At 42.2% G+C, this 26,550-nt stretch overlaps 1 protein-coding gene across 19 annotated transcripts in view; it reads right to left on the bottom strand.

The window, feature by feature from the left end:
* The window catches only part of fryl (furry homolog, like), a 99,079-nt gene that overhangs the window by 24,409 nt on the left and 48,120 nt on the right, over positions 1-26,550 (bottom strand). For 14 of the 19 annotated variants that reach the window (XR_012593997.1, XM_074636151.1, XM_074636150.1 and 11 more), the window contains 40 exons: positions 26,362-26,460; positions 25,354-25,455; positions 23,021-23,065; positions 18,757-18,860; positions 18,515-18,623; positions 18,073-18,159; positions 17,816-17,987; positions 17,590-17,722; positions 17,395-17,502; positions 17,079-17,316; positions 16,458-16,634; positions 16,259-16,345; positions 15,911-16,179; positions 15,098-15,305; positions 14,809-14,933; positions 14,258-14,315; positions 14,065-14,156; positions 13,799-13,971; positions 13,522-13,682; positions 13,310-13,420; positions 11,698-11,852; positions 11,481-11,580; positions 11,204-11,372; positions 10,177-10,445; positions 9,954-10,094; positions 9,699-9,867; positions 9,518-9,602; positions 8,391-8,503; positions 8,150-8,300; positions 7,955-8,058; positions 7,460-7,642; positions 6,831-7,032; positions 4,931-5,052; positions 4,641-4,828; positions 4,326-4,420; positions 3,619-4,214; positions 2,645-2,913; positions 2,411-2,551; positions 485-685; positions 237-398 (listed from right to left, as the gene is read on the bottom strand). Coding sequence is in view for 18 of the 19 variants with exons in the window: in XM_074636151.1 (XP_074492252.1) it covers positions 237-398; positions 485-685; positions 2,411-2,551; positions 2,645-2,913; positions 3,619-4,214; positions 4,326-4,420; positions 4,641-4,828; positions 4,931-5,052; positions 6,831-7,032; positions 7,460-7,642; positions 7,955-8,058; positions 8,150-8,300; positions 8,391-8,503; positions 9,518-9,602; positions 9,699-9,867; positions 9,954-10,094; positions 10,177-10,445; positions 11,204-11,372; positions 11,481-11,580; positions 11,698-11,852; positions 13,310-13,420; positions 13,522-13,682; positions 13,799-13,971; positions 14,065-14,156; positions 14,258-14,315; positions 14,809-14,933; positions 15,098-15,305; positions 15,911-16,179; positions 16,259-16,345; positions 16,458-16,634; positions 17,079-17,316; positions 17,395-17,502; positions 17,590-17,722; positions 17,816-17,987; positions 18,073-18,159; positions 18,515-18,623; positions 18,757-18,860; positions 23,021-23,065; positions 25,354-25,455; positions 26,362-26,460 (6,273 nt within the window). In the remaining variant the exon portion in view is untranslated. The remainder of the gene's footprint in view (positions 1-236; positions 399-484; positions 686-2,410; positions 2,552-2,644; positions 2,914-3,618; positions 4,215-4,325; positions 4,421-4,640; positions 4,829-4,930; positions 5,053-6,830; positions 7,033-7,459; positions 7,643-7,954; positions 8,059-8,149; positions 8,301-8,390; positions 8,504-9,517; positions 9,603-9,698; positions 9,868-9,953; positions 10,095-10,176; positions 10,446-11,203; positions 11,373-11,480; positions 11,581-11,697; positions 11,853-13,309; positions 13,421-13,521; positions 13,683-13,798; positions 13,972-14,064; positions 14,157-14,257; positions 14,316-14,808; positions 14,934-15,097; positions 15,306-15,910; positions 16,180-16,258; positions 16,346-16,457; positions 16,635-17,078; positions 17,317-17,394; positions 17,503-17,589; positions 17,723-17,815; positions 17,988-18,072; positions 18,160-18,514; positions 18,624-18,756; positions 18,861-23,020; positions 23,066-25,353; positions 25,456-26,361; positions 26,461-26,550) is intronic. The other 5 variants (XM_074636140.1, XM_074636153.1, XM_074636147.1 and 2 more) reach the window with 1 other exon arrangement.

Here is a 26,550-nt window from a genome sequence, read left to right as displayed (position 1 = left end):
TATCTCGATAACAATATATACTGTATATATCATGATATAGCATGTTTTTTGGTAATTCATTAAATAAATAAGAACTTAGTTTATATGAAATAACCACACGGTGAAGAATTCAGGCCTGGCGTATATTTCGATATATAAAAAATATATATGATAGACATTTTTATATCGTTTTGATGATATATATCGTCATATTGCCCAGCCCTAGTTGGATGTCGTGTGTCTGTCTGAGTCGGTACCTGAGAGAGTTGAGGCCTCTTCCAGCTTACGGGCACCAGACCGTTGGAGTTGGAGCCAGACGACGTGGAGGAGGTACTCCTGGTTACAGCGATCACCTGCGGCTTTCCGTTCCGGCCTGCTGCGGTACGCTGGTCTCCATATTTATGCCCTATGATTGGTGTCTATTGGAGTCAAATAATGCCAGTTAGTATTAAAATACTACAGAGCAACCACTGAAATAAGTGTACTGAAGTGGGAGGACACTGACCTCTGAGATGTCAAAGTGGAAGTCCAGAGTTTTGCCGGGCAGCTCCTTCGAGGAGTTGTTGAATATGCGTGTAAAGGCGATTTCTGGAGAGCCGCATGACTCGGTGCTGTAAGAACGCTGAACGTCGTCTGGAACGACGAGGCTGGCTGAGCGAGACACCACCAACTTCAGGATGTTCTGAGCCTCCTTCCAGTGAGGGCTCTGTGAAACACAAACACAGAAATATAATGATGCCATTGTGACATATCAGGCTGTGTAGGAGTTTCTCCACATATCTTCCCCTCAGAAGGCCGAACCATTCCCCGACCCACAGCCACTCCGTCTCTGAGGCCATTTGTATTTTGTACCATTTTCTACAATGTATGGCCTGTGTAAATGTCCGGGGACCTTAAAAGGATGCCGAACAAATACAAGCCGCAGTGCACACCAATGCACATGTATACGCACAAACACAATGCCTTCTACAAAAGGCAGCACTGGTAGAAACCCAGTACAGAATCGGCCGGAGGCAGTAATGGTATAACAGCTGTCAGATGCAGCTGTGAGTGAGGCATATACGTAGTATAGCCTCTGGGTCAGGGCTGGTAAAAGGCTTCCATACAGAGCTGCATCAAAGAGGCCTCTAAACAATGATCCTGTAAGATATGTTACTCTTTCTTGTTCTCAATTTATGCTATTTATAGACCAGATCATCCCAGTATTCACATACATCAGGCTGTACGTGGAAATAAGACAAGATATACTTTATTGTCCCGAAGAGGAAATGTATGTTGCTTGGGCAATAGAGCTACACATAGATGCAATATGCTTAAAACAACATGTAGCCAAAAGGGCAGTACAGAGGTTCACCAAAGACAATTTAAAGATAGGTAAAATATTGCACATGACCAAGCTGTGCTGGAAATTGAACACAAATAGTCCACACAAATTAAAGACAAAATAAATTATAATGTGTCATATTGTCCCTGACCAAGGCAAGTACCAGTACAGGTTTTGATGGTGTTAGCGAACACTGCCACCTCCTGGATAAGACGCTTTTTGTTGAACCAATATTATGTTCTTGCAATAAAGGAGGAGGGGGCTGCAGTTTCAGGACCGCATTTCTAGGACCCTAGTTTTAATTATCCCGATTACTACTTCCTGTCCACTGTGATCTCACAGAAATAGCCTACGTGAAATGACCACGACCTCGACCTCTTAACACTGCATTACGTGGTGGTGGCATATGTTAAATTATGTGCCGCCACCATGGAAACATTTTAGGTTTAGGCAACAAAACTACTCGGTTAGGTTTAGGAAAGAAAAGATCATGGTTTGGGTTTAAATAAGTAACGTTACATTTGTTACGTAACTTAACCTTTATAAACTGCCTCCCTGTTTATACAAAAGACGGCGACAGAGAGAGATGCAACTAGACAACTGAGTTATTGACATTTGACTGGCTGATGACATGTATTGTAGGGGTAAACGGCAGCACAGTTTTCTTATTACGATTATTTAGACTTAATTAAAATGGTAAATCAATGAGTGTTAAACAAGCATTTACACTGAAGACAGTAGGCTTTGTGAAAAACTAGGGTCCTAGACGTGCGGTCCTGAAACTACAGCTTCTTCTCTTGCAGGAAAACGCTACTCTGTTGAACTGCAATCTCAGATCTATTAGCAGCCATCCCGAGAGCTCCGCCTCAAAACATAATGAGAGCGGTGGCGTGGCGGGGGAAACCTCGGTTTTAGAACCGTTACACCCCTAACAACTAATATTGAACATATGCACCAAACTGTATGTATTCAATAAGTCACTTTATCTTTTAAGTTATTGAGTAAATAAGTAATACGAATAACTGATAACATTTAAAGAGTAACTTGATTGGAGCACTGATTGGAACATTTTATCAAAATTACACAGGAAGTGCGGTGGAGGCTCACCTGGACATATTTGCCGATGATCTTCATGATCTCCAGGTTGAACTGTTTGACGGGAGCTGCTGATAGGTCGATATGACTCAGCAGGCTGTAGATGATCTGCAACAAGGACTGCTGCATGCTGGGAAGGCCCTTCTCCAGCAACTGAGAGAGAGAGAGACGGACACATCACTGGTTTGATCTTCTGACCATTATGTGACTAACAGCATCTTATCATCAGATCCTCATCTTATGTACCTCGGCCAAGTAAGTGACCAGATTCAAGGTTATCTCAGCGAAGGCATCGTGGAGATAGCGACAGACCACGTTGATCCAGTTGGTGCAGTCGCGGGAGTAGCTGTGTGCGCTGTACAGGCTCATCATGTGGGCCAGGTTGGAGAGAGTCGCCGACTTCTCCTCCGCACACAACTTGGCTATTTTATCAGCCGTCTCCTTACAGAAAGGAGTGGGGCTGTCAAAGTGCTGGATGAGATGTGGCAGGAGGCACAGGATGTTCAACGGAAAACCTGCAGACATCAACACAAGGAGTAACGTGATTAGCAAAAAAATGACAGTGCCGGGAGAGAGCGGTAATATTTCAAGAAAATAAAATCTAAATTTACAAGAAAAATACGTGAATATTATCTGAGATTATGAAGTCCTAAATTTACATGAATTTATTTTTGTTGTCAAGGAATCAAATCGCTTCACTTTACAAGGTTGGATCGACCACACACCACAGATGTGACCGTTAAACTCTGCGGTAACGTGAGTTACAATTTTTTTCTCTTGTAAATCTGAGTTTTTTCATGTAAATTTACAACTTTAATCTGAGAGAATATCCACGTGTTTTTCTAGTAAATTTACAATTCAACAATCTCAGAATATTCAAGTTTTTTTCTCCTTAATTCACAATTTAAAACTCAGAATATTTGAGTGTTTTTCTTGTAAATTTCTTAGTTTTTTTTCTCCTAAATTTATGATTTAATAATCTCAAAGAATATTCATGTTTTTTTCTCATAATTTAGTTTTTATTCTTGTAAATTTGTTATTTTAATCTCAGAGTATATTCATGCTTTTTTCGCCTAAATTTACGACTTCATAATCTCAGAATATTCAACTTTCTTTCTCATAAATTAAGTTTTTATTCTTGTAAATTTACGAATTTATAATATGGCCTTAGTCAGCAGTAAGCAGCATACCAGTATATATTCTTAGTCCTGAACACTTGCCTGCCACTTGTGTGGGGTCTACCAGTGTATGTCTGGAGACACTGATGAGCTTGCTCAGCAGGTGGATGGTGAGCTCCTGAGTAGAAGCAGAGGTGAAGCCCTTCAGGAAGAGCTGCAGCAGACCAGGGAAGCTGTACCACTTCAGCTTGGCCTGGACCTTCTCCAGACGCTCCCTGCTGTCCACGCGATCCAGAGGCAGCTGGCCCAGCAGCTTGTTGAGCAGCCGCAGGGCCAGCAGATACTCAAACTCGTAGTCCGACTCGAGCAGCGAGGCGGCTATCCAGAACACGGTGGCCATCAGATTTGAAGGGTCCACGGGGGGGATGGCGTCCCCTCCTGGACCCCCTCCCCCACCGAGCGACGATAAGCTCCGTGTGCGCGCCAGGTTCCCATGGCTGCCACCAAGTCTGTCAGCTATGTCTAAGGTGTTACTCCGACGTCGGTCGGCTTTTCGTTCGCTCATCAGGCTGGCACGAAGAGAGTTACTTCGAGCGTGAGCGTTATGGAACAGACCTCCAGTGTTCAGGTTCAGCTGGCCTGTGCTCTTCCTGTTGGCTGCAAACTTGGCCCCCAACACGTGATCACGGGCAGAGCTTCTGTACATAAGATGAAAAATAGTTTTGTAAATTACTTAAATATGTCAGATAGTATGTGATGGAAAGTAAAGATGAGTTAAACATAGTGAAATAAAGAGGTGGAGGACTTACTGTGCTAAGGCAGTGAGGAGGTCATAGTTTTTGACTGTGTCTGCTAGCGTGTCGATGCCCGACTCCAGTGTCAAGAGTAGTTCAATGACAAAACCCTAAATAGGAAAAACACCAGAGGTCAGCCGGTCAGACAGAAACTCTGGATTCTATTTATATGAGAAAGTATGAACAACTGTACTCTTTATGTAATTGTGAGTCATTTTCCGACAGGGTGAGCATCACTATAGGGATTAAAGTAGGTGGTGACCAATAGTGTTGTTGTGTGATGATTAGACCAATGCAGAGCAGGACCACGTAAGTGTTTCATGTTCTGACCTGAGCCTCCTCTCCTGGGTCTCCTATAGTCTCCACCAGCCGAGAGAGGATGTCAGACAGCGTGGCGAGGGTCAGAGGTTGCTTTAGCGCCCTGAAAATCTGGAATGAGCGACCAGCGTAATGGCGAGAAGAGCAGGACAGAGCCGTCTGCAGGGCTACTTCACTCAGCAATGACTCGAGCTGGAAACCTGAAGAGGGAATGCATATACAGGTTAATATGATGAAGCTGTTCAAATCAAACCTGTATCCCAAGATAAAATCCATAAAATGAGGTAATGAACCATACAGACCTGACTGGGAATGCTTGAAGACAGTCGTGACATGTCTGACGAAAACACTCAGCTGGTCAGCGCTCTTAATGTTGGGGTTCTTGGGCGACACGTCCTCATGGTTCCAGAGCGGGCCCCGCTTTCTATGAGTCAAGAGCAAACACACATCAGGCAATGGGACTGGTTAAAGGGACAGTTTGGATGTTTCTCAGTGTGGTTGTTCGAGGTACTCATCCATAGTCAGTGTATTACATACAGTAGATGGAGTTTGGAAAAACAGACAGGAGTAGCAGCACGGGAGCAAAGCAATGTATACTGCTGTGGACAGGGGCAGCAGCAAAAGGGATTTTAGACACCTAAAAAAATGATTGTCAGTTTAGCTGTACGCTATTTTTAGAATATTTTCGCCGCTTTACCTCGCTGTCAGACAGCCTCTTCTGACGGGAAACTGAAATCGTAACAATGCTCTCTTCAAAGCCACCAGACTCCATTGGCAAAATCATATAAGAAGTGGACAAAGTCACTGTGACGTCACCCATTGGTTTGTGGACTTCCGTTTTGAAGCCTTGGGTTCGGCATTTTGGTCGTAGCCATCTTGGTTTTTGGCTGTTGCTATGCCGGTTTTTTTTCGCAACCAGAAGTGACATGAGAGGGTGAAGTAGTTTTCAGGCGACCAAAAAGGTTATAACTAACTTTCATGAAGTGAAAACACACTGTGAAAGGGTTAAAGTTCTAAGACGAAAACAAGGACAACTCCCAGACCGGACAACGCCGTGGTAGCGACCTGTCAATCACAAGGTAGCCACGCCCTAAAGCATCCCCTGCTTTATGGTCTATTTGACTCTAAATGGGAACATAATTTACTAAATGAACATCATGCTGTATTGAAGAAGACTTGAAACTAGTGATTGAGACCATAAACTCATGTTTACAATGTTTACTGAGGTAATAAATCAAGTGAGAAGTAGACTCATTTTCTCATAGACTTCTACACAATCAGACTTCTTTTAGCAACCAGAGGAGTTGCCCCCTGCTGGCTGTTAGAGAGAATGCAGGTTTAAGGCACTTCAGTATTGGCTTCACTTCTCAGACCCGGAGGTTGCCCACTGGGCAAAACCAGTAATTTTAACTCACAAAACACGGGAGTTGCTGGTCTACGCTGCATCAGTCGGTTAGTTTGTTTGTGTTATTGTGTGATTTTGGTGTTTTAAAGGGTTAATTCAGATTCACTAAAGTCACACAATAACACAAACTAACCGACCGAGGCAGCGGTAGACCAGCAACTCCTGTGTTCTGCGAGGTAAAATGAGTGTTCTTGTCAAAGGAGTCTTGTGGCTTTGAAGGGAGCATAGATAACGGCTTCAGTTCCCCGTCGGAAACACAAACTGTATAGCTGTCTCACGACAAGGTAAAGCGGTGAAAATAGTCTAAATATAGCGCACACTTGAACTGATATTGATTTTTTAGGTGTCTGTTTGCTGCTGCCTCCGTCCTCAGCAGTACATTACTTTGCTCCCGTGCTGGTACTCCTGTCTCTACTCCAAACACCATCTACTGTAGGTAATACACTGACTATGGAGAAGTACCTCATACAACCCCGCTGATAAAACATCTGAACTATCCCTTTAAAGCTATGCAATTACACCACACCTCAAAATATCGGTTTGATTTTATCACACCAGGCAAAAAGAGCCAATATGACACCAATCCGAAAATCAAAACCATGCAATGTAAAAAATACCCAGTCCGTTCAGACACTGCTGGAGGCATGAAAGCAAATTATTGAACAGGATGAGTAACATGGTGCACGACTGTGTGTTGATACATCTGCATGATTCAAACAGGGATTATACATTAGGCCAAGTTAGTAAGTATGTATTGTTCTGTAAAATACTTATTCTTTAATAATAGATCTTCTCACCTCGAGGTAATGAACTCAATGAGAGCTTTGACCTTCTCGTCCTGTTCAACGGTGGCATCGACCTCGCTGAGGAGCGAGGGCGCGAGGTGGGACAGAGCTGCACCTCCTGCACCGAGACTGATGCTGGATGACGTGGAGCTGCAGCTGAGGCCGGAGTCGGTCATAGGTGACGGCTGACAATCCGGCAACAACTCCTGAACTCCTGTAGGAACAATTTGACAAACACATTGTACACATTGAGCTGTGTGGTGTGTTTGAAGGCAAGAAATACTCCTTCATAATACTTTAACACCAAGCAAATATAAACAGAAAATGAAGGTTTCACTTTGTTTCCTCAAGGTCTAACTTTTATATTTATCATCTGAGCAGGGTTTTTCATGTGGAGTTCATTTCAAATGGGACTTTGTGGTTAAAACTTATGAATGAACACACAGGAAACCTGCCTCTGTCTGGGGCTTGATCATTGCTGCCACCCAGTGATCTGCTTCGGCAATACAACAAATGAGTATAAGTAATATTTCTCTGCTACTTCCCCTCCATTTACGACAAAAAAAGTATTCCTACAGCTGGAAGGGTATCAGTTCAAAGTCCTTCAGTTAAATGATAGTTTCTCTTGACCTCTCACTGACCTGTGAGGTTGATCTCTGGAGCTACTGGCTTCACAGTCAGGACCCTGGGCTCGTTGTAGTCTCTGTTGCGTAGCAGCACCATAGCCACAGACTGAACGCTGCTATTTCCTCCCTGGACAACGAGCAGGTGGAGCAGCAGACGCTTGCAGTGCTCGTACACTTCTGGATGCTGGTGATCAAACCCTGGAAGAAGACGCAGAAGAGGGAGATTAGATCATGCAGGGTATCTGCACATTTGTACAAGTACAAATTGAATTACTTCTAAGATCTTTTTTCTAAGACCAATTCAGCTTGTTTCCTTAATTTCTGATGACATATCATGGTCATTTTATGATTTATTACACTTAATACATTACATATCAAACAGTGTACTTTTGAATTTGCTCATTTGGTACACGATATCCGGTTATTCAGGCCCAAAAAAGAAGAAAACAAAATGTGTTCTTGGCAGACACAGGCATCACCCAAAATATTAACAATTAGGAGGCGAGTTACCTATAAAGATCGCATGTAGCAGGAGGTGCAGGTAGGCACTCCACTCCACTTTGACCCCGTGGTCCACAATCAGGTCTGTTAGTAGGATGACTGCAATGTTGCATCTGAAAAACAGAAAAATATGGGTTGACTTCGGCTAAAGAACACAATAATAGAGTAATGTAGAGGGAGAGTAAAGGTTATTGTGTGGTGTACCTGTGCAGCGCTACGCCAGGGGCATTAGTCTCCGGCAGGTAGTCCACGAGAGGAGACCAACAGCCTCCCGTCGGAGGGAAGGGGAGCGGCTCCGGCCGGTTGTGATCCATCACCTTCAGACGCCAGTTAGCATAAAGTGGCATGGAGTCACCTGGAGAAGGGAGAACCAGAGGTGTTGGTGAGAAAGACTTCGGAGTGGTGTTTAGTTTAGCTTAGTGGTGCAGAGAGTTCTTGCTCTTACTCTTCTCTTCTTCGTAGGAGCCTCCGGAGCTGCTGCTGTAACGAGACTCCAGTCGGTGGTGCTGACGGTTCAGGTTGCTGTTCAGACCACTGTAGATGTCCAGGTGGGTGTAACTGCAGAACAGACACGCTTCATTTTAAAAGGATTCTGCCAGCATTTAAGTCTTTTTTGCACACGGCCAGAAACTTGAATCTAATCCATCAATTAAAAGTATCTCGCCTCAAAGCTCTCTAAAAGTGTCTCTAAATGTTTCTAAAACAAACTGTGAGTGTTTCATCTGAATTAATTCAAATAAATAATCAAGATGCCATTCTAATTTTAACTTTTTTTTTTCCATAAGTGGAGATACATCACACATACAAACAGGAGATTTGAGTTTTAAGACTTTCAAATCGTTTAGCTGTATTTCAGAATAAGAGCCAATAAGCAAGACACTTTAATGTTTTAAACTTTGTGCATCCCTTTAAAAAAAGTTGCTCTGAGGTCCTCAGAGGACAAAAATGCCTGCATCAAAAACTGCCATAAAACTCAATATTAATATTATTTTCCACTTTCACTGAGTTAAATATTTTAACTCCTGATCATAACCACCAAATATTTATTCATTTTAAGAATTTTAACCATTTAAATGCCAGTTCGCTACAATGTTGAAGCCAGTACTCTAGATTAAAGCCTGATATAATAGAATAATGATTTGATTCTGTAATGTCCGTGGGATCAAACATTGTGGTTTCAATGGGGACATTTTTGTCCTTAAGTGTGTCTGTATTTTGGCTACAGTTTATTATACACTTATTATAGGAGCTGAGGTTACACTTACAAAATAAAAATCTCACACCTTGACTAAATGTATACCATATACATTAACACAGCCAAAATGGTCGAAAAATTAAAAAGCCAAAAATGTCCCTAGTGATGCATAAGGGTTCATTGAAATTACGTCTAAAGCTTTACTGGATACTGTTGAATTTCCACAACAATAAGCACATTCATGTGTCTCGTGTGAAATATAACTTTTGAGATAGTGATATTACATTTATTACTGGTGGCCACAGACTACATCATCCAGTTACACTCCTCCCATTACACTTTCTGTTTGACATAAATATAATAGTGCTGTATTTTACCTGTCCTCCATGTTGGAGTCTTTGATCTTGCTGTCATGATGACCATCGTTTCCTGGCACCATGGTATTGCTGCTGGAGGTTGTTCCTGAGAGAGCAGACAAGACACGTTGACCATCTGGCATTGAAGACGTGATTTAGTATTATGGCGACATGGCTGTGAGCTTGTGTAATGATCGCTAACCTGAGGTGACTGAGGGGATCTTGTAACTGGAGGTGATGCGGTAATAGGGGGGGTTGTCCATGTGAGTCACTGCTGAGCAAACGGGATCAGTCAACTCGAGCTCACACATCAACTCCTCCAGCAGCTGCATAGTCTTATCTCTGCCCAAGTAAACCACGACTCGTTTCACCTGAGGACACACAGGTGAGACACACAGTCAGGAAGATAAGGGATATAACAGATACGGTGCATGATGGGAAATATCCTGTGACTTACGTAGGGCAAGAGGCTGGGGTCACTGTTGACTCCTGACATACTGATGAGGAAGTGCAGAATGATTTTGAGGTTCTTTGGCCAGCTGTCTGCTAATGTGGTCCATACGGTCTCTATCTCCGACCAAGCAAACTCATCCCCATACTGGAAGAAAAAATAAAATAATCAATGAACTATCTCAATGAACATTTCCAAAAGAGAGCAGACGGTCCATCAGCGGTCTCACCTTAGCGGTCATGAACATGAGATTGTTGAGCACCATGGTTGTAGCGCGAGGGGAGCCCCAACCCTCTCCACGGAGCCAGCGTCGGCTGTTGACCATCATGGTCTCCCGCTCGTGTGCGTCCTCGTCGTCCTCGCCGCTGCCGCAATCCTCCGGTCGCCGTACAGTCGGTTTTAAGTCGACCAGCTCCACGTTGTTCATCCAAGGCAGGAGGTAGTGCAACATGACCTGACGACCGCCGGGATGCGCCGTCTGGATGCGCTGGCTCACCTCTGGAGTGGTGACAGTAAGAGGGGGAGTTGTTAGCTGATTCTTAGTCGCGTGGCGGCTGCGTGGTTCACGCATCGGGTGCTCAGACCAGCTGCGTTTCAGCTGCGTGTCTGCTACGTTTCTGCAGCTGCTGCTGTCAGCCCTTTCTTTCCTCATAGAGTTTGCCTTTCATAATGGCCATTTCATTTCATTATAAATATTTATATTTATTTTAGACGGAGAAAGGTTAAGAAACATGTGGTAATTTGTAAATAATAGCAATAATCCACAATTAAAACCCTGTACTTTATTAATTCATGGAGATCGCCAAGTCACTGCATGTTCTACAACAATGTCCGGCACATATTTCAGAATAAAAGCCTTGTGTTAACAAATGAAGGAATTCTGTCCACAGAAAAAACACTTGAGGGCTTTTATTTTTAAATAAAAGTGTCTTTACTTTTTTCATCTCCATAACATTTTCTACAGATAGAAACGTTGAAACTGTAGTAATGTTGCTGATATGATGTCAATGTACATCCAATAGATCACTTTCATTGTCTGTTGTTGCTGTGAACCGCGTGGCTCGCTTGAAAAATAGGCGAGACCTCGAATCTCTAGAGGAGACGCAGCTAACCTGTTAACACAGACGCCGAAATAAAAAACAACAGGTAACGCAGCCGCCAAGCGCTCCTGATGCTCCCAGTGTGGACAAGGCTTTAGACCCTGAAGCACCCTGTTATTCAGCAGCAGCTGTACCAAATTATAACGTATAACAAACCTGAGAAGATGGGCAGCGTGAGCTCTGGGTACGTCCTTGCGAGCTCCTCAGACAGCTGGTAGTAAGACACAGAGTAGAGGTGTGGCAGCGGCGAGGGATGCGTCAAGATACCATCACTTCGCTGGATCTCCAATTTGTGGGCGTAACGGAAGAGCTTGGGTTCCAGGATCTAGTAATTTCACACGGACAAACAGTCACAACATTCTGGATTTAAGTCAATTATACAAGTTTATACAGCAGTCTTATGTGTAGATGTGTAAAAGAGAACATTTCTGACCTGTAACAGCTGCATGGCCACCTCATAGATGTCCCTGGAAGAATCAGCCGCCTTGAACAGAATCAGGTTCAGCAGCACCACAGTGTCAAATTGGTAATCCCTAAAATAGAAAATAGAAAACACGAGCAGTATTAGAGTCACAATCCGCTGTCTCCAAAGGGACAAACAAACCCACAAAGATGAGCTTCAAGTTGAAGCTGGGAATGTGTAGTAGTACCTGTTGTGAAAGACGTTGGCGATGGCTCTGAAGCAGCCGGCCGCCACACGACGAGAGCCGGTGTAGCAGCGATCCACGGCCCAGAACATGAGGTTGCTCTGGTCCGGATTCAGCTCCAGCAGCAGCATCACCGCCTCACAACCCAGCTGGTGAACCTGGAGAAGAAGACCAACCACAGCAGCTGTTAGGACCAACAGTCACTACAAAACCCTGATCATTTTAACCCATTGATTTATCAGCAGCTAATATTAGTATTCCGTACAGTCCACCTCTTGCAGTACTTCTGAACACCACTACATGGTGCTAGTGTCATGGTACATGAACCTGTGCTGCATAACTTTGACCTCAGGAAATCTCACAGTAGAGCCAGACCGTATGTCTAGAGTCATTATAATTATACAGTATACTCGTCTTGTGTTGATTGCAACCGTTATATTCATCCATTGATATGACCTGGTATGGGATATATTTCAGGACCTTGTTAGAGGTTTTACATGCTTTGATGAGGACTGACAGGTCGAAACATGGAAAACTTGCCACAAGCCAATATATCCCAGTGAAACTTGAATACTTTGGACATGATACCTTCCTGTTCTAGGCTGAATATGTGGTGGAGCGTTCTTTGGCGATGCACACTCCTACCTCAACCTAATATCCATCCACATGCCCTGGCCTGCCTATCAAAGACAATTTTATTGACAATCAGTTCCTAATATCATGCTGAAATAAGGGGGTGTAAAAAAATATTTAAATATTGAGTATCGTGATATTATGTTTTGTGATACTGTATCGGTTCTCAAAAACACTGACTGTACTAATTTTTAATTTACATGCAAAGATGAACTCAGTCAATACTTTATTACCTCCTTCCAAGGCCTAAGGACAGGGTTTGTTGGTTTGGAGGATTACTCCAAATGTCCGGGATGGATTTGAATGAATTTGTTTTAGAGGAGTAGGGTGTGGCACAATGAACAATCCATTTGATTTTGGTGGCGATCCGTTTCATGATCCGGCTTCGGGAATTTTTTTTAATAACTCCGCTCAGCCTGTGCATTAACATCACAGGCTTTAGGACATAAGCAGTGTAACTGATGACGCTTTCATGACGCGTCACCCTGCCTCTTTCCTTCTGCCTACTACAAACAGAGGGACAAAGAGAGAGCGGGGGGTGGAGGGAGGGGACACCTGTAGATTCTGCGTTTTTTCACATTAAACTCGGTGAAATCACAGTTGAGTTCGACCAAAGCACACTTGGTGATTGTTGGAAAGAGTAACGATGACGGTTTAGGTGAGTTTTACTTTGTTTCCGTCCAGTTTGAATGAAGTATTTTACACTGCTCCGCTACGTACATCTGATCTCAACATAAACAAAAATACACGTGGATGATGGCGCAAGCTGCACAGAGTGGGGGGGGCAATCGTACTCGGGCAGGTTGGCGGAGGTCTGCGCTCTCCGAGTGCCATTCTAGTTCTTTATAATATGACAATCTTCCTAAAATTAGATTAAAAAGAGAAAAAAAAAAATCACAATATAGCATCCTTCTTACAGTATCGCAATAGGTTGAATTGTAACCCCTGTATCGTGATACAGAAATGGTAACACTTCTCTTACCTTCTTGTCCTGAGAATCCAGGATGTTGTCCAGCCATTTGTAGAGGTAGCCATCAGAGGAGAGGCCAACGTTGTCAGCTACAGGTCCACAACACAACACTGCAGACATGGCCTGCAACATTACGGAAGCTGTTAGTTATCAGTAAATTTAGACTGAATTGTTTCCAGAAAACAGACTTCAACATTGACATCTTTATTTGTGTTTGTGTGTACCTTCAGTGCACAGTACTGATGGCGGTTGATCTGCATATTTCTGTCACTGTAGCGGTCCAGGGGAGTGAACATGATGCTGAAAGGTCCGGCCCAGTGACTGAACAGCATGAACAGACTGTGTCTCAGCGACTGCTGGGGGAAGATGGTCCTCCTCTGGTGCACTGAACACAACAAGTAACGAAATTAATATACAAGACACTTTTATTACTCCAACTTTAGACATTCAGCGCAACTGATGTGTTTTAAACTGACTGATATAAGGGAGTCAGAGACATACCTGGGACATTCTGAATGATATTGGCCACCAGTGCACTGAAGTGACAGCGAATGTCCTTCAGTGTGTCAGAGTCTTTGTCATTTTCGGCCTCGAGCAACTGCCTGGTCAGATCAACATATTCCAGCAGCGCGCTGTTCAGAGAGTGGCTCTCTCCATCTAGCCCTCCACTGGCTCTGGAAAAAGAAAAGATTATTATAACGTTTATGAATCAGTTATATAAAAGTGAAAATGTATTCATTGTCACAAGATTGTTGTGGTTGACATACATCTGACTGATGACACCAGCATCAGCCAGCAGCTCAAATATCCGGACCAGCTGGACCCTGAGGATGTCACGACGCCGGCGTCGCTTCATGTTCTGCAGAGTGAAGAGAGGAGCATTGTAACTCAGTAAACTGTCTTTTACTAAACACTGAACGGTGGCAGAAATAATTCATAGTATAAATGAAGTGCACTTACTTCAGGTCTTCTTTCTAGAGCTTCTTTTATGATGGGATTTAGCTCCTCTATCAACTCTCTGAAGGACAGGAAAGTTATCATGTAAATAAACAAGTAAAAGATTTTGAAAGTATATCAAGGTGTAATAATAATAATAATAGTAATATTCTTTATTTGTATGGCACCTTTCTAAACATAGTTACAAAGTGCTTGCACAGATACAATGAAATACAGACTAAATGAAAACAACAATAAAAGAACAAAACATAAAGCCCAAATAATGAGAAAACTTAAACCCGTAACCAGTGGTATCAATACGTATGCCAAAAGAGGACAAAGTAAGCTGTTGCCTTACGGAGTTAAAAAAGCCTTTTTTATAAAAATGAGATTTAAAATTGGTAATAGAGCAGGGTGTATTACTGTAAAACTGCAATTAATAACCCAGACTTTTATTTGCTTCAATCACTGAACTCAACCGGTGTCTATATGGGACCGTCCTTTAATTCTTTTTGCACAAAACAAGGTTTTACGGTACAGCGAGTATACCACAGTTCATGTCAAGTGTCGTTTACCTGAAGGCCACGGGGTTGGTCCTGCCAAGCCCCAACACAAGAGACTCTGTGATGTCCATGCTCTCAGAGCGCATCATGGGAACGATGTGTTTGAACAGGGAGGAGGGGGACGGAGTACCAACAATCTGTTAACACACACACAAAAATACAGGAATAAATTAGTTGATTGTTGTGATGTTAAGTTGGATTGCATTTTTCCTCACCTTTCCTACACAACAATTTTCAAGACTTGAAAATATATATTTAAGACTTTGTAAATGTGTGTGAATGGGCTGGAGGCGCTCCTGACCTTTGAATCATAACTATAGCCGCTGTCCGGCGTGGACGCCAGCGTCTCAGGCGGGGAGCAGCGGACGGAGCCGGAGGTGGAGGATGAGGAGCACATGGAAGGGGAGGAGGAGGCGGAGCTGCAGCACAGAATCAGGTAGTTCCTCCAAAGGCCGACGTAGGAGTCACTGCTGTTCAGACTGTTCAGTTTCTTGGCATTGATGGGGCTACTGAAGGTGGAAACACACACATGACAGGAGAGGTCAGAGGTTAATGACATGACATCTAAAGGGCAGAACAACACTGAACTGTGGGCCCAGAGATTGAAGTAGCTACCTGCCTCTGTTGGGGCCCTCACATGGAGGCGTCCTTTATTTATCTTGTGTCAAACCCGTTAACATCTTTAACACCTTGAGGATGCGAGCGACCTCGGTGGACTTTACTGTCTTTCAGAGGCTGTAGCACACTCAGTTTTACAGCTCGAGTGAAGGTACTGGTATCATAATTAGAAAACTAGAAAAACCTAAGGAATCCATTGGTACCAACAATGTTATGCTAGCTCATTGGGAAGGCGGCTAAATAATGCTCCTAAGTTAGGCCTAATTTTGGTGAGGCAAAAACATGTCTATGGTAACGCGTTGTGGAGTGGACGAGGTTAAGTTAGCATTATTTGGTAAAAAATGTTCAAGTCCACAATCCTAGAACATAATGTCATCACGAAGACATAAACAACTGGCACTTTCAAAGTCATTCTATAATAAAAACACCCACAATGACAGAAAAACACACAATTGCATCGATGCACAAACAGACAAAGAGGCTCGAGGAAACCTACTTGATGTCGACTTGTGGCGACAGCAGCTGCAGGCGGGTGTAGGCAAACATCCAGGCGTAGTTGAGGGCGGTAGGGCAATGTTTGGGCAGGTTCTCCTGCCGCAGGTAGCTGGAGAAGCTGATGACCCAGGGGTCCTGGCCCTGAGTAACATGGGCAAACACCCAGATGTGCGAGGGGCTCACCACATCGAACTGGTGGCTGATAGGAGATGAGCTCCACTCAGCTAGCGTCTGCAGATCGATCCCACTGGGACAGTACAGCAGGTTGGTCTACAGAGAGAGAGAGAGAGAACATTGAGTCTCAAAGCATTTGCTTCATGATTCTGTAAATAAGAGAAGTCATTTATACCTGGTCAGCTCCTGTGAGGTGAATGAAGCTCTCCAACACTGATGCACTTAATCTGTCCATCACATCAATGGCCAACTCCTCATCCACCTGAAAGATTTAGGTAAGTAGAAAAAATGTCAGAAAACACAAAACGTTTTTATACACATTTGACTTTTATTTGTCAATAAAACACTGTGTGGTTTGAGGTTTGAGTAATTACCTTGCCGATGCCCAGTGCAGTGTGAAGCGCTCGGACCTCCTTGAGGACGTTAACAGCCAGCCTGCGTGTGGCCGGGCGGCAGCTACAAAGCACCACCAGAGCTAAACCCTCCACCATATGCAGCACGCCTAACAGAGGAGTACGCTCCAGGGACAGGGAATGACCGCTGCTTGAGCCCTGTGTAAGAGAAGAAGAAGAATTTAAAAATCATTATAACAATAATTAAAATCACTCTGAACCTTAGGACATTTGTTCAGAAGCCCTGAGAGGCAAATGAGAAAAACTAATTCTAATCTGATCTAAATTGTTTTCTTTCCTGTGTTTATGACATAACAGGTTAAAAAAAAAAAAAAAAGGTTTTGCCCAAATAATCTTTCTATGTTACTTTTTTTTACCATCTGTGAAAAAAAACTTTTTGGGAGGATCATTTTTAAAGTGTTTGTTGTTGTAATACTTAAAAAATGATCCTGGAAAAACCTTTTTTCCGCAACTGTTTCATGGATTCCGTACATTTGATTGTCACCAAACAAATTATAAGCTGTGCACACAAACTACACTATAACACACAAAAAAATCACTACTAGTCATGAAGTTAACACAGCTGAGGCTTCCTGGACCAACCTGAACATCGTGGCTCTTATTGCTGCTCTGCACCGCCTGCCTCCACTGGCTGATGAGCTGCAAGAGCATCTTGACAGCGTTGTCCAACAAAGTGGGGTGGACGTCAGTCACCTCTCGGACAATGAAGTAGACGAAGCCCGAGAGAACGTCCTCACGCCACTCCGGGAAATCCACCATCAGGGCCTGGAGGGTAGTAAAGGCAAGGCCACGGAGCTCCTCATCCATGTGGATGGTCAGCCTAGAGAGGGAGAGAGGGAGACGTTAGTAGAGCTCCGGTAGATAATGGTTAGAGTGAGGTTAGAGGAGCGTGACTTACTTAGCTAGAAGCTCTATTAAGTCTTGTCTGCTCATGCCATCTGGTATCAATCTCGGGATGGCGGCAACACACGTACGGAACAGATCGATCTTTGGCTTCCTCTCTCCCCTGTGGTACGAACAGAATATGAGGACCTGCTACACGTCACAAGTAACCCAGAAAGTAACTGCATGAATCCAGGTTGTGGTTACATACGTGATCATGTCCTCGGGCTCCTTGTTGGACATCTGGACGTTGGTCATGCTCATGGAGCGTCCCACTTCCTTGTCCAGGTGTCGCAGAATGTTATCTAAGGCCTTCCTTACTTGTGGGTAGTACAGTGACATGCCTGGAAACACCCAGCAGAGTAATTTTACTACTTCAAATAAAATGTGTCTTCTTGATGTTTTTCCAAAAGTAAAGTTTGAAGAATCCAACCTACCTATGACCTTGGCTTCTTCATCAGTGAGGGTGGTGTTGAGGAAGATCTTTTTGACCCGCAGGGTGTTGCCAGAGGGCATGATGATCCCCGTCGTAGGCATCGGAGGCTCGCCGTCTTTCTGCTGTAGGCTGTCAGCGATCACCAAGAAGGCTCTCAGACCGATATTCATCCTCTGATAGAGCGGATAGACGGAGAGAGGATGAGAGAGATTCCACCAATACTCTCCAACAACATGAGAAGTCTGGTCTCTACTTTACCTCTGGATTGATGGTGAAGGTTTTGTGAGACTTGCCCACACACAGGAGGTCATAGATGATCTCCTTCATAGCAAAGTCCAGTCTTTCCTGTAACAAACAAACAGACCAGCAATCAATGACCCCGTTTACACTCGGTATTAAAATGTGTCTTGGGCGATCGGATCAAAAGTGATCTCTATAAACAGATTCTGCATTCACATGTAGAATCTGTAGGTAACGACACAAGATACCGAAAGCGTTCTGGTTTCCGTTTATAGTCCAAGTAGTATTGAACAATCACGTTTGAGCAGGCTTCGGTTGAATGCAGGTAAACAGTCCGTGTGGAGAGCATAAGAGGTGGAGAGCATTGGCCGAAATGTAATCTGGGAACCCACCGGCTATCGTCTGACGATGATTTAGCTATTGTGGGATCCAGGTATGTCGATTCCTGCTCCTCTCTTACCTGAGCTATGAACTGGATGATCTTGACAAAGATGTTGAGGGGCGTGTCCCTGGGCACCACACTCCGGGAGCCTTTGGGGAAAAGTGCTGAAACGATGCTGAGTAGTCGACTAGTGGGGAGAAAAAGAGAGATAGTTTAAGGTTATTTAGTGCTGAAAAACAAAGGCCAACGTTTAAACGACTTCTACTGGATAGCCATCAAATGTAAAGAGGTTGATTTTGTGTGTCCCTGTGTCGACTGACCTCTGAGTGACAGTGTTACTCTCACACTTGATCCTAATAATGTAGACCCACAGCAGTCTGTAGAGCGACTCCAGCGCCACGCGGGACATTTTGGGGTCTTTGTTCTGAGGATGTAAAAAGAAAAATATGAGCCACTCAATTTAATTATGGCAATTTCACACGACCCACCTGTGAGACTTCAGCTTGTTGTTTTCTTGAGAAACTCAGATCAAACACAAAACTGGGAAACTGTTTGATCCTTTTTTAGTCACTGATTGATGTCTGAACAGTTAAGAGTTCACATGGTCTGATGATCACTAAGCACTTTTAAGATGTAGTCATCAGTAAAACTAGTGAAATACAATACTAGTTTACAGGCTATTGGAAGAATTGCTGAGTATGGAGTCATTCTCTACCAGAAGAAAACGTCAAAATAAGTAAGTCATTGCAACAATTTTAACGTGAAATTTAATTGATAATTGTGACCTGGAACAGAAGACTGGTCGGTATTTCTGAACCAGCGGCATTTGTCATTATGACACGTTCTGGCATATTAAAATGTAGCCTACATCTGCAACCTGTGTCGGCTAAATCCAACTTTATTTATTGCATTAGTGATAAGATATGTGACAATATGATACAACGTGATATAATTCCTGTTTATAAATGGATTAACGGCAACACCTGTGTCTGACGGGCCGTGAGCCGAGGCCGGCAACATGAAAAAGATCACATTTCAGTAGAGGTGGGAGGGGGGAAAAGGTGAATGGCACACGTTGTGTTTGTTTACTAAAAGGTTCATGTGTTTTTGGGGTTGACGGGACGAGACATGGCAGAGTTAGTCTCAGAGAAAACTAAAACTGCGGCAAAGTGGCATTATTTTGTATTTGAAGCCGACGAAAGAGGTGAGCCAAATAACAAAGACGAGACAGAAACATACACAGACTGTATATAAGAAGTGGACGTAGTCAATGTGACATCACCCATTGGTTTGTGGACAGTCATTTTGAAGTCTCTCGAGTTCAGCATTTTTTTTCTAAGATACTTTTTGGGGCTTTTATGCCTTTAATGATAGTGACAGTTATAGTTATGAAAGGGGGAGAGAGAGAGAGGGGATGAAATGCAGCAAAGGGCCAGAGTTCGGATTCGAACCCTAGGCCGCTGCGGTAAGGACTAAGCCTTGGTATATGAGGCACCCGCTTTACCAGGTAGGCTACCACGGCGCCCCAGGTCGGCAATTTGGACATCGCCAACTTGATTTTTGGCTGTGGCCATCTTGTTTTTTTGCAATCAGAAGTGACCCTAGAGGGTGGAGCTAAGTACAACCGAACGCTGAATAAGACATTTTTAGGCGACCAAAAATGTTATAATTAACTTTCATGAACTGAAAACACACTGTGAAAGGGTCCAAGTTGTAAGACCGTACTGTAACTCCCGGACCGGACAACGCCGTGGTAGCGACCAGTCAATCACCAGGTAGCCCCGCCCTAAAGCATACCCTGCTTTATGGTCTATTTGACTCTAAATGGGACCATAATTTACTAAATGAACATCATGCTGTATTGAAGAAGACTTGAAACTAGCGATTGAGACCATAAACTCATGTTTACAATGTTTACCGAGGTAATAAATCAAGTGAGAAGTAGGCTCATTTTCTCAGACTTCTATACAATCAGACTTCTTTTAGCAACCAGAGGAGTCGCCCCCTGCTGGAAACCTGGAGGCCATACTGTGAGCGACCATGCTCAGAGTGTGTAATGTGGTCACGGTGCAAGGATTTCCAGATGACAGCTTTACCTTATTGGCTCGATGGCTGGCCAAAACAGCATTAAGCACCTCTGTGGCCTAAATCTCTCCGCCTTTCTATCCAACCACGTCACTGCATCTCCTTTTATTATTCCTCTATCTTAATATTTTATATAAATTAAACAACAAAAGGAGTTTTAAAAATCATGCTGTCATTCTGGTAACTCCCAGTGAAGACAGTTTAAGGACAGAGATCATCACAGCCTGGCCCTGCTCCCAGATTAGCACAGATATCCTTTACTGTGAGAGCACATGCTAACGAGTACGGCACGCCATGGCTCGGCTTAAGCACGCTATACTGTAAAAACAGATATGTCAGAGACAGATATCTCAAAACCAGAGTAGATAAAACAAAACAAAACCTAGGGGTAAGTGAGATAAAGTGCCATACTGGATTGCAAACCTCAGTCCAGCAGTTCCCTTCTTGTGCTGCAACCATCTGTCTAATCTTTCCGGCTGCAACTCAACAAATCACAGTCGGACAGAACAGACCAGCAGATCACTGAGCACAAACAAACGTAGTCTTCAATGTCAACTAAGGCTGCTGGAGATCAGCACTTTTACGTCATCTTTTTATTTATTTTTAATCATGTTCATTATTGTGATGTAAAGTTTAATAATCTGTAACTGGCTTAATGAATAAGAGGGTAAATTAATAACCAAGTTTCTATTTAAAGAACTCAGTTATAGGTTGACTTATTTGAATTTCGAAAAACAGGTCAATAACTTTCTCAATCTATATTAACTCATAAAATCATAGGCTTATTTTTGTCTTACATCCGCTACTGAACACCTGATCATGATGACACATGACAACTCATACATTTATTTAACCTGGTTAGTTTGGTTTGTGGTAATAGAACTTCTTTAACGTCATGTAAATGTGTTAATTGCAGTCAGGGATTGAGAGACCCCGCTGCATAACAGAGTTGTGCACATTAAGGATGTTAATTAACGATTTATGAAAAACAATCCTCAGTCGATGGTGTAGGTACTGGATGGTGCAGCAAGAAAACTGAAATCACAGCGTGGCTGCAGCATTAGCCAGTGTGTTACCAACTCCAACAGAAAAACTAAATGTAGCACTCACTGCCAGAACACACCGCTAAAACACCAAATTCTATGATTGCCGAATGAATTTATCTATTCATGCTTCTCATGACCTCCTGACCCTCTGGTAATAAATACTAGGAATGCACAATATTGACATTTTTAATCAATAATACATTGATAGTTATTATTATTTATTTGAATTTTATTACAATACCACAACGTGTAATTGTCCTACCCGTTTGGTTTGATGTAGATACAGATGACTAAAATAGACTCCTTTAGACATTGAATCTATAACATTGTGGGGTTCATGTAGTAATGCACTTAAATAAAATATAAAGGCTGCAGAAATGAGTCCTAAAATCTGGAAATTAGTTAGCATTTTTGCACTTCTGGTTCCCTCGTCTCGAAATCAGTGGGTTTTTTTTTTAATGGGTTTTTAGCTAGATGCCTGAAGTAATGTCTGTGGTTAACACAAGCTGAAGAGATTTTAACATTTTGTTCTGCAACATAAGTTTTGAAGCTTTTATGTGTCTTAAAAAAGGCGGTTGCTAACAAGTGGCTCAATGAGACTAAAGAGGTTGTCCAGGACATTAAACGTCATGACGGCAAACACTAGTCCTCCTTTACAGCCTCGTTGTGTTTATATTCGCGTTCATAGTTCGTGTAGTTGGTTTATAGCCTAACATTAGATTCTACTTCTGATGATTGCATTTACGCTTCAAAAATCATAAAAAACATTGTTCATTTGTGCAGATGAACAATGCAAAGCTGAACAAAATGTGTAAGTATCATAAATGTTTGTTTGTTACTGAACTTATTTTCTGTAATAATCCAAAATCCAATGGAACAATCCCATTGTCTGTTTGTTGAGGAAACCAGTGTGATGCTAACTTCCTGGTTGGCCTACAAAAATACGTCATCCCTGCACCACGCTTATTATAGCTGAATTATCCGCATATCAAATATGCCTGATATCACTGAGAAAATGTTGCTATCAGTCATCTCATAAATAATTTAAAGCAATTATTGCCCAATACCAATAAGTTGATATATATATATATATATATATATATATATATATATATATATATATATATATATATATATATATATATATATATATATATATATATATATATATATATATATATATATATATATATATATATACATACATATCAGACTAAAGTCATCACCACTGCTCAAAAACACAAACCAACTCAACAACAAAGCCTAAAAGCAACATCACAAGTTACAAGTAGTTCACATGTTCCTCTTCAATGTCACTACAGAGAACAACTCACTACCCAATTTAACCAAGCAGGCAGAGCTTTACTACCCTACAGTACGTCCCGGTCAGGACCTGGACCGCTAAAAGGAGTCATGGGAGCACCGGGCAGGTCACTGACACCAGATAACTCACCTGCAGTGTCTCAATCTGCTTTCGGATGCTGTTGTTAGACGGCATCTGGAGCGAGTCAACGTGAGAAAAAGATCAAATGACAGGAGACAAAGAATGTGGTGGGTTTGGGGAGGGACACATGCAAGTTATCGGCAAAAACAAAAACTAAACAAATATGACAAGAGCAGTCTTCACTCTTGTCAGTGTGACGGTACATATATAGACACACAATGAACTGTTTCACATGCCACTTGTGGATTTATTAGTGGCATGCTGGTATTAAAAAGTAACAGTCCATTTGTATTTAATATGTTATACAACATATTCCAACATGTGAGTGAGTTAAATCTTAATTTAAAAGTGAAAAAGCAAAATAAGGTGTGCTGTGGTCTGGAAATCAGACAGTGAGACAGAGAAAACACACATAAATAGAGGAGTGGATGTGAGGGGAACACAGGAGGAGGAGGACGAGGAGGACGAGGAGGAAAAGGACATTTAAAGAAGTGAATGGAAAAAATGGGTATAAAAGAAATTTGCCTGGTTCACCTACAAAGCCGACAAGCAGCGACACCCAAATCATCAGTTCATTCAGATTTATGTCAAGCACGCTCAAAATGCAGATTGCTGTATTTTAACCCTGTGGGGATCAGACTTTAAAGTAGAGCAGCCCAATTATGGTAATATTAAATACTACCAATATTGATCAGGTTTCAGGAAACACAATTATAAAACATATTGTTCACTCTTGTCAGGGAGCGTAATCTCTCTAAAAGTAGTGATAGCTAGATTTTTGTCCCTATTCTTACTGTAGTTTATGTCAAATAAAAAGGATAGTTCGGATGTTTCTCAGTGGGGTTGTATGAGGTACTGCTCCATATTCAGTGTATTACCTACAGTAGATGGGGAACTGAAGCCGTTATATCACTTCAAAGCCACCAGACTCCTTTGACAAAAACAGTAATTTTACATTGCAGAACACAGGAGTTGCTGGTCAATCGCTGTCTTGATCGGTTATTCACACAAACAAACTAACCGATTGAGGCAGCGGTAGACCAGCAACTCCGGTGTTCTGAGAGGTAAAATTACTGTTTTTGTTAATGGAGTCTGGTGGCTTTGAAGAGAGTGATATAACGGCTTCAGTTCCCAGTTCATAGATTTTTTTTTAGGTGTCTAAAATCCGTCCACAGCAGTACATTGCTTTGCTCCTGTGCTGGTACTCCTGTCTGTTTCTCCAAACTTCATCTACTGTAGGTAATACACTGACTATGGAGAAGTACCTCATACAACCACACTGAGAAACATCCAAACTATCCCTTTAGGTCTTATTTTTTTGGTCTTTGAACATTGTTTTAAGAGCAGCCACAGGGTTAAAATCACTGGTTGGACAAGAAGCCCTAAAATCACTAAAATCATCACTACACTCGAGCCATCACACAAACCCGTAAAATTATCTCAATCAAAGAAATCAGCATCACCACCACTCAAGATTTTCACCGAACTGATTACGATTTTAAAAAATTAAGGAAATCTAGAACAATTCCAATGGTGAAGGAGGATGCTGGAATGAGATCACTGAGAAGACAGACGGCCACTCAAAAACCATCGGAAAAAATCACCATCAAAGAGACGCAAAAACAGAAATCTATCCACCACAAGATCATACAGTCTCTCCACAGAGGGCAATCAATGTAGGGTGGGGAAAGGCAGTCGTTGAGTCAGTCAGTCAGTCAGAAAGTAATTTGGTCGATGAGCTTCTGGGTTGAATTGGCTCCATGATGGTCGGGGGACAGGAGGAAAAGCAGGTTTGATCGGTTTGTAATTGGTTTACAAGGAGTCATTAACAGACCTGAGTTAAAACAGCACTTGAGATAATATGCAGCTAAAACGTGGGATATTATTAGAGTTTAAAGAGGCTACACATGTTATTTAATTCTCTGTTAAATTAGTTTCTACTTTGAGCATATATTACAGCTTCTTTTTTTTTAAAAAAAAGACTATTATTACATTAACATATCAAGTGCTATTCCTATCCAGATCTGGTTATTGATAATGGAGGGGAAAGTACATTATGATCTTTAGACAGAACCACAGAGCACACCCTTCACAACCAACGACAACTTCTTCAATCAGTGTATGATAATATCAATAATTCAATTCTTTTTTAGGAGTAAATGTTTTCACACTGTAATCAAGAACACCAGGTTTCATAACATTGTTCAACAGTCATAAGACCTCTGAGGTTGTCGAGGCCAAACATGGTGTCCTAAAAATACTTTAATGTGAAGAATAAGGTCATTGTGCTGCTCGTTTAAAAGCACAAACTCAAAAAGGCTAAAGGATCAGGCTGGCGGTACCTTCAGGTGCGAGAGGCAGTTCTGGAGGAAGATGTGCCAGTTGTTGAGGAAGAACTGCTTCTGACTAACACACAGCAAGCACGTCACCAGAGGATACAGAGCCTGGGGAGAGAAACAGCGTCAGCATAAAAAAAACACAAAGTAGTTTTGTCTACAGAGTCTGAATTTTGAGTTTGCACATTTTGTAATTTAATATCTGGAAAAAAAAGAGAAAAGATGAGCACTAAACACTACGGACAGGATAAGAGCAACAACAGTCTCACAAGCTGAGACCGGAGACCTGTTTTATCACATCAGAATCCAAGATATATTACTAAAAATGCTGGAAGCATACATTAAAAAAATCACAATTATTATCTTTTTTTTTTTTAATATTTTTTTTCTTGTTTTGTTGATTAGTGTGTTGTTTTTTTATCCTCAATCTTTTCCTTGTTTATATTCCTGTTAGTATTTAATTTTTTTAAGTTTTATGTCGTGCACACAGTGGGACAGACCGTAATATCACAGCCACACACACACACACACAACATGTCGTTGGTGTGGAAGTTCTTCACTAAGTGGAGAAAACATAAAGCTCGCAAAAGTGCAATATACTGCAATTAATTTTCAGTTGGGTTTTATTTGTCCAGTAAAGACCTTTACAAACCTGTTCCACACAATGTGATTGATAGGTTGATGCTTTCATTAGCGGTGCGAAAGCACAGAAAGATCATCCTCAAGAAAATTGCAATTGCTGCATCTCTACTTTATTAATAACAGATATGAAAAAACTGTTCTGGAGACAACTGTGGAGTTGGTCAGTAAACATAATAGACCAACAGTCAGGTTGAATTCATTTTCAGATATTTCTGGATGATGATGACGGACTGGCTGTGCTGGGGCCAAATACAAAGTACAGGAAGAGTGAAACCCAAAAGGAGAAGGAAGTAGTAAAGATGTAGAGTAAACGGAGATCAGGGTGGGGATGAAGGGAGAAAAAAAATAGGATGATATAATAATAATAATTACCAACGAGTGCTTCTTTCTGGAACTAAGTTCAAATGTTGTCTGGTACAGCATCTCCACAAAGTTCTTCAGGCACGGCACGTTGACTTCATTTTTCACCGCCTGAGGAGAAACGAGTCGTTACCGTGGACCTCAAATTCAGAGATTAACTCACCTAAAATAAAACAGTGGAGATTGTTTGAAAGGTTACTC

This window comes from Sebastes fasciatus, chromosome 5 (assembly GCF_043250625.1).
Source record: "Sebastes fasciatus isolate fSebFas1 chromosome 5, fSebFas1.pri, whole genome shotgun sequence".
NCBI classification, from domain to species: domain Eukaryota; kingdom Metazoa; phylum Chordata; class Actinopteri; order Perciformes; family Sebastidae; genus Sebastes; species Sebastes fasciatus.
This window is presented reverse-complemented; position numbering and strand designations above follow the sequence as displayed.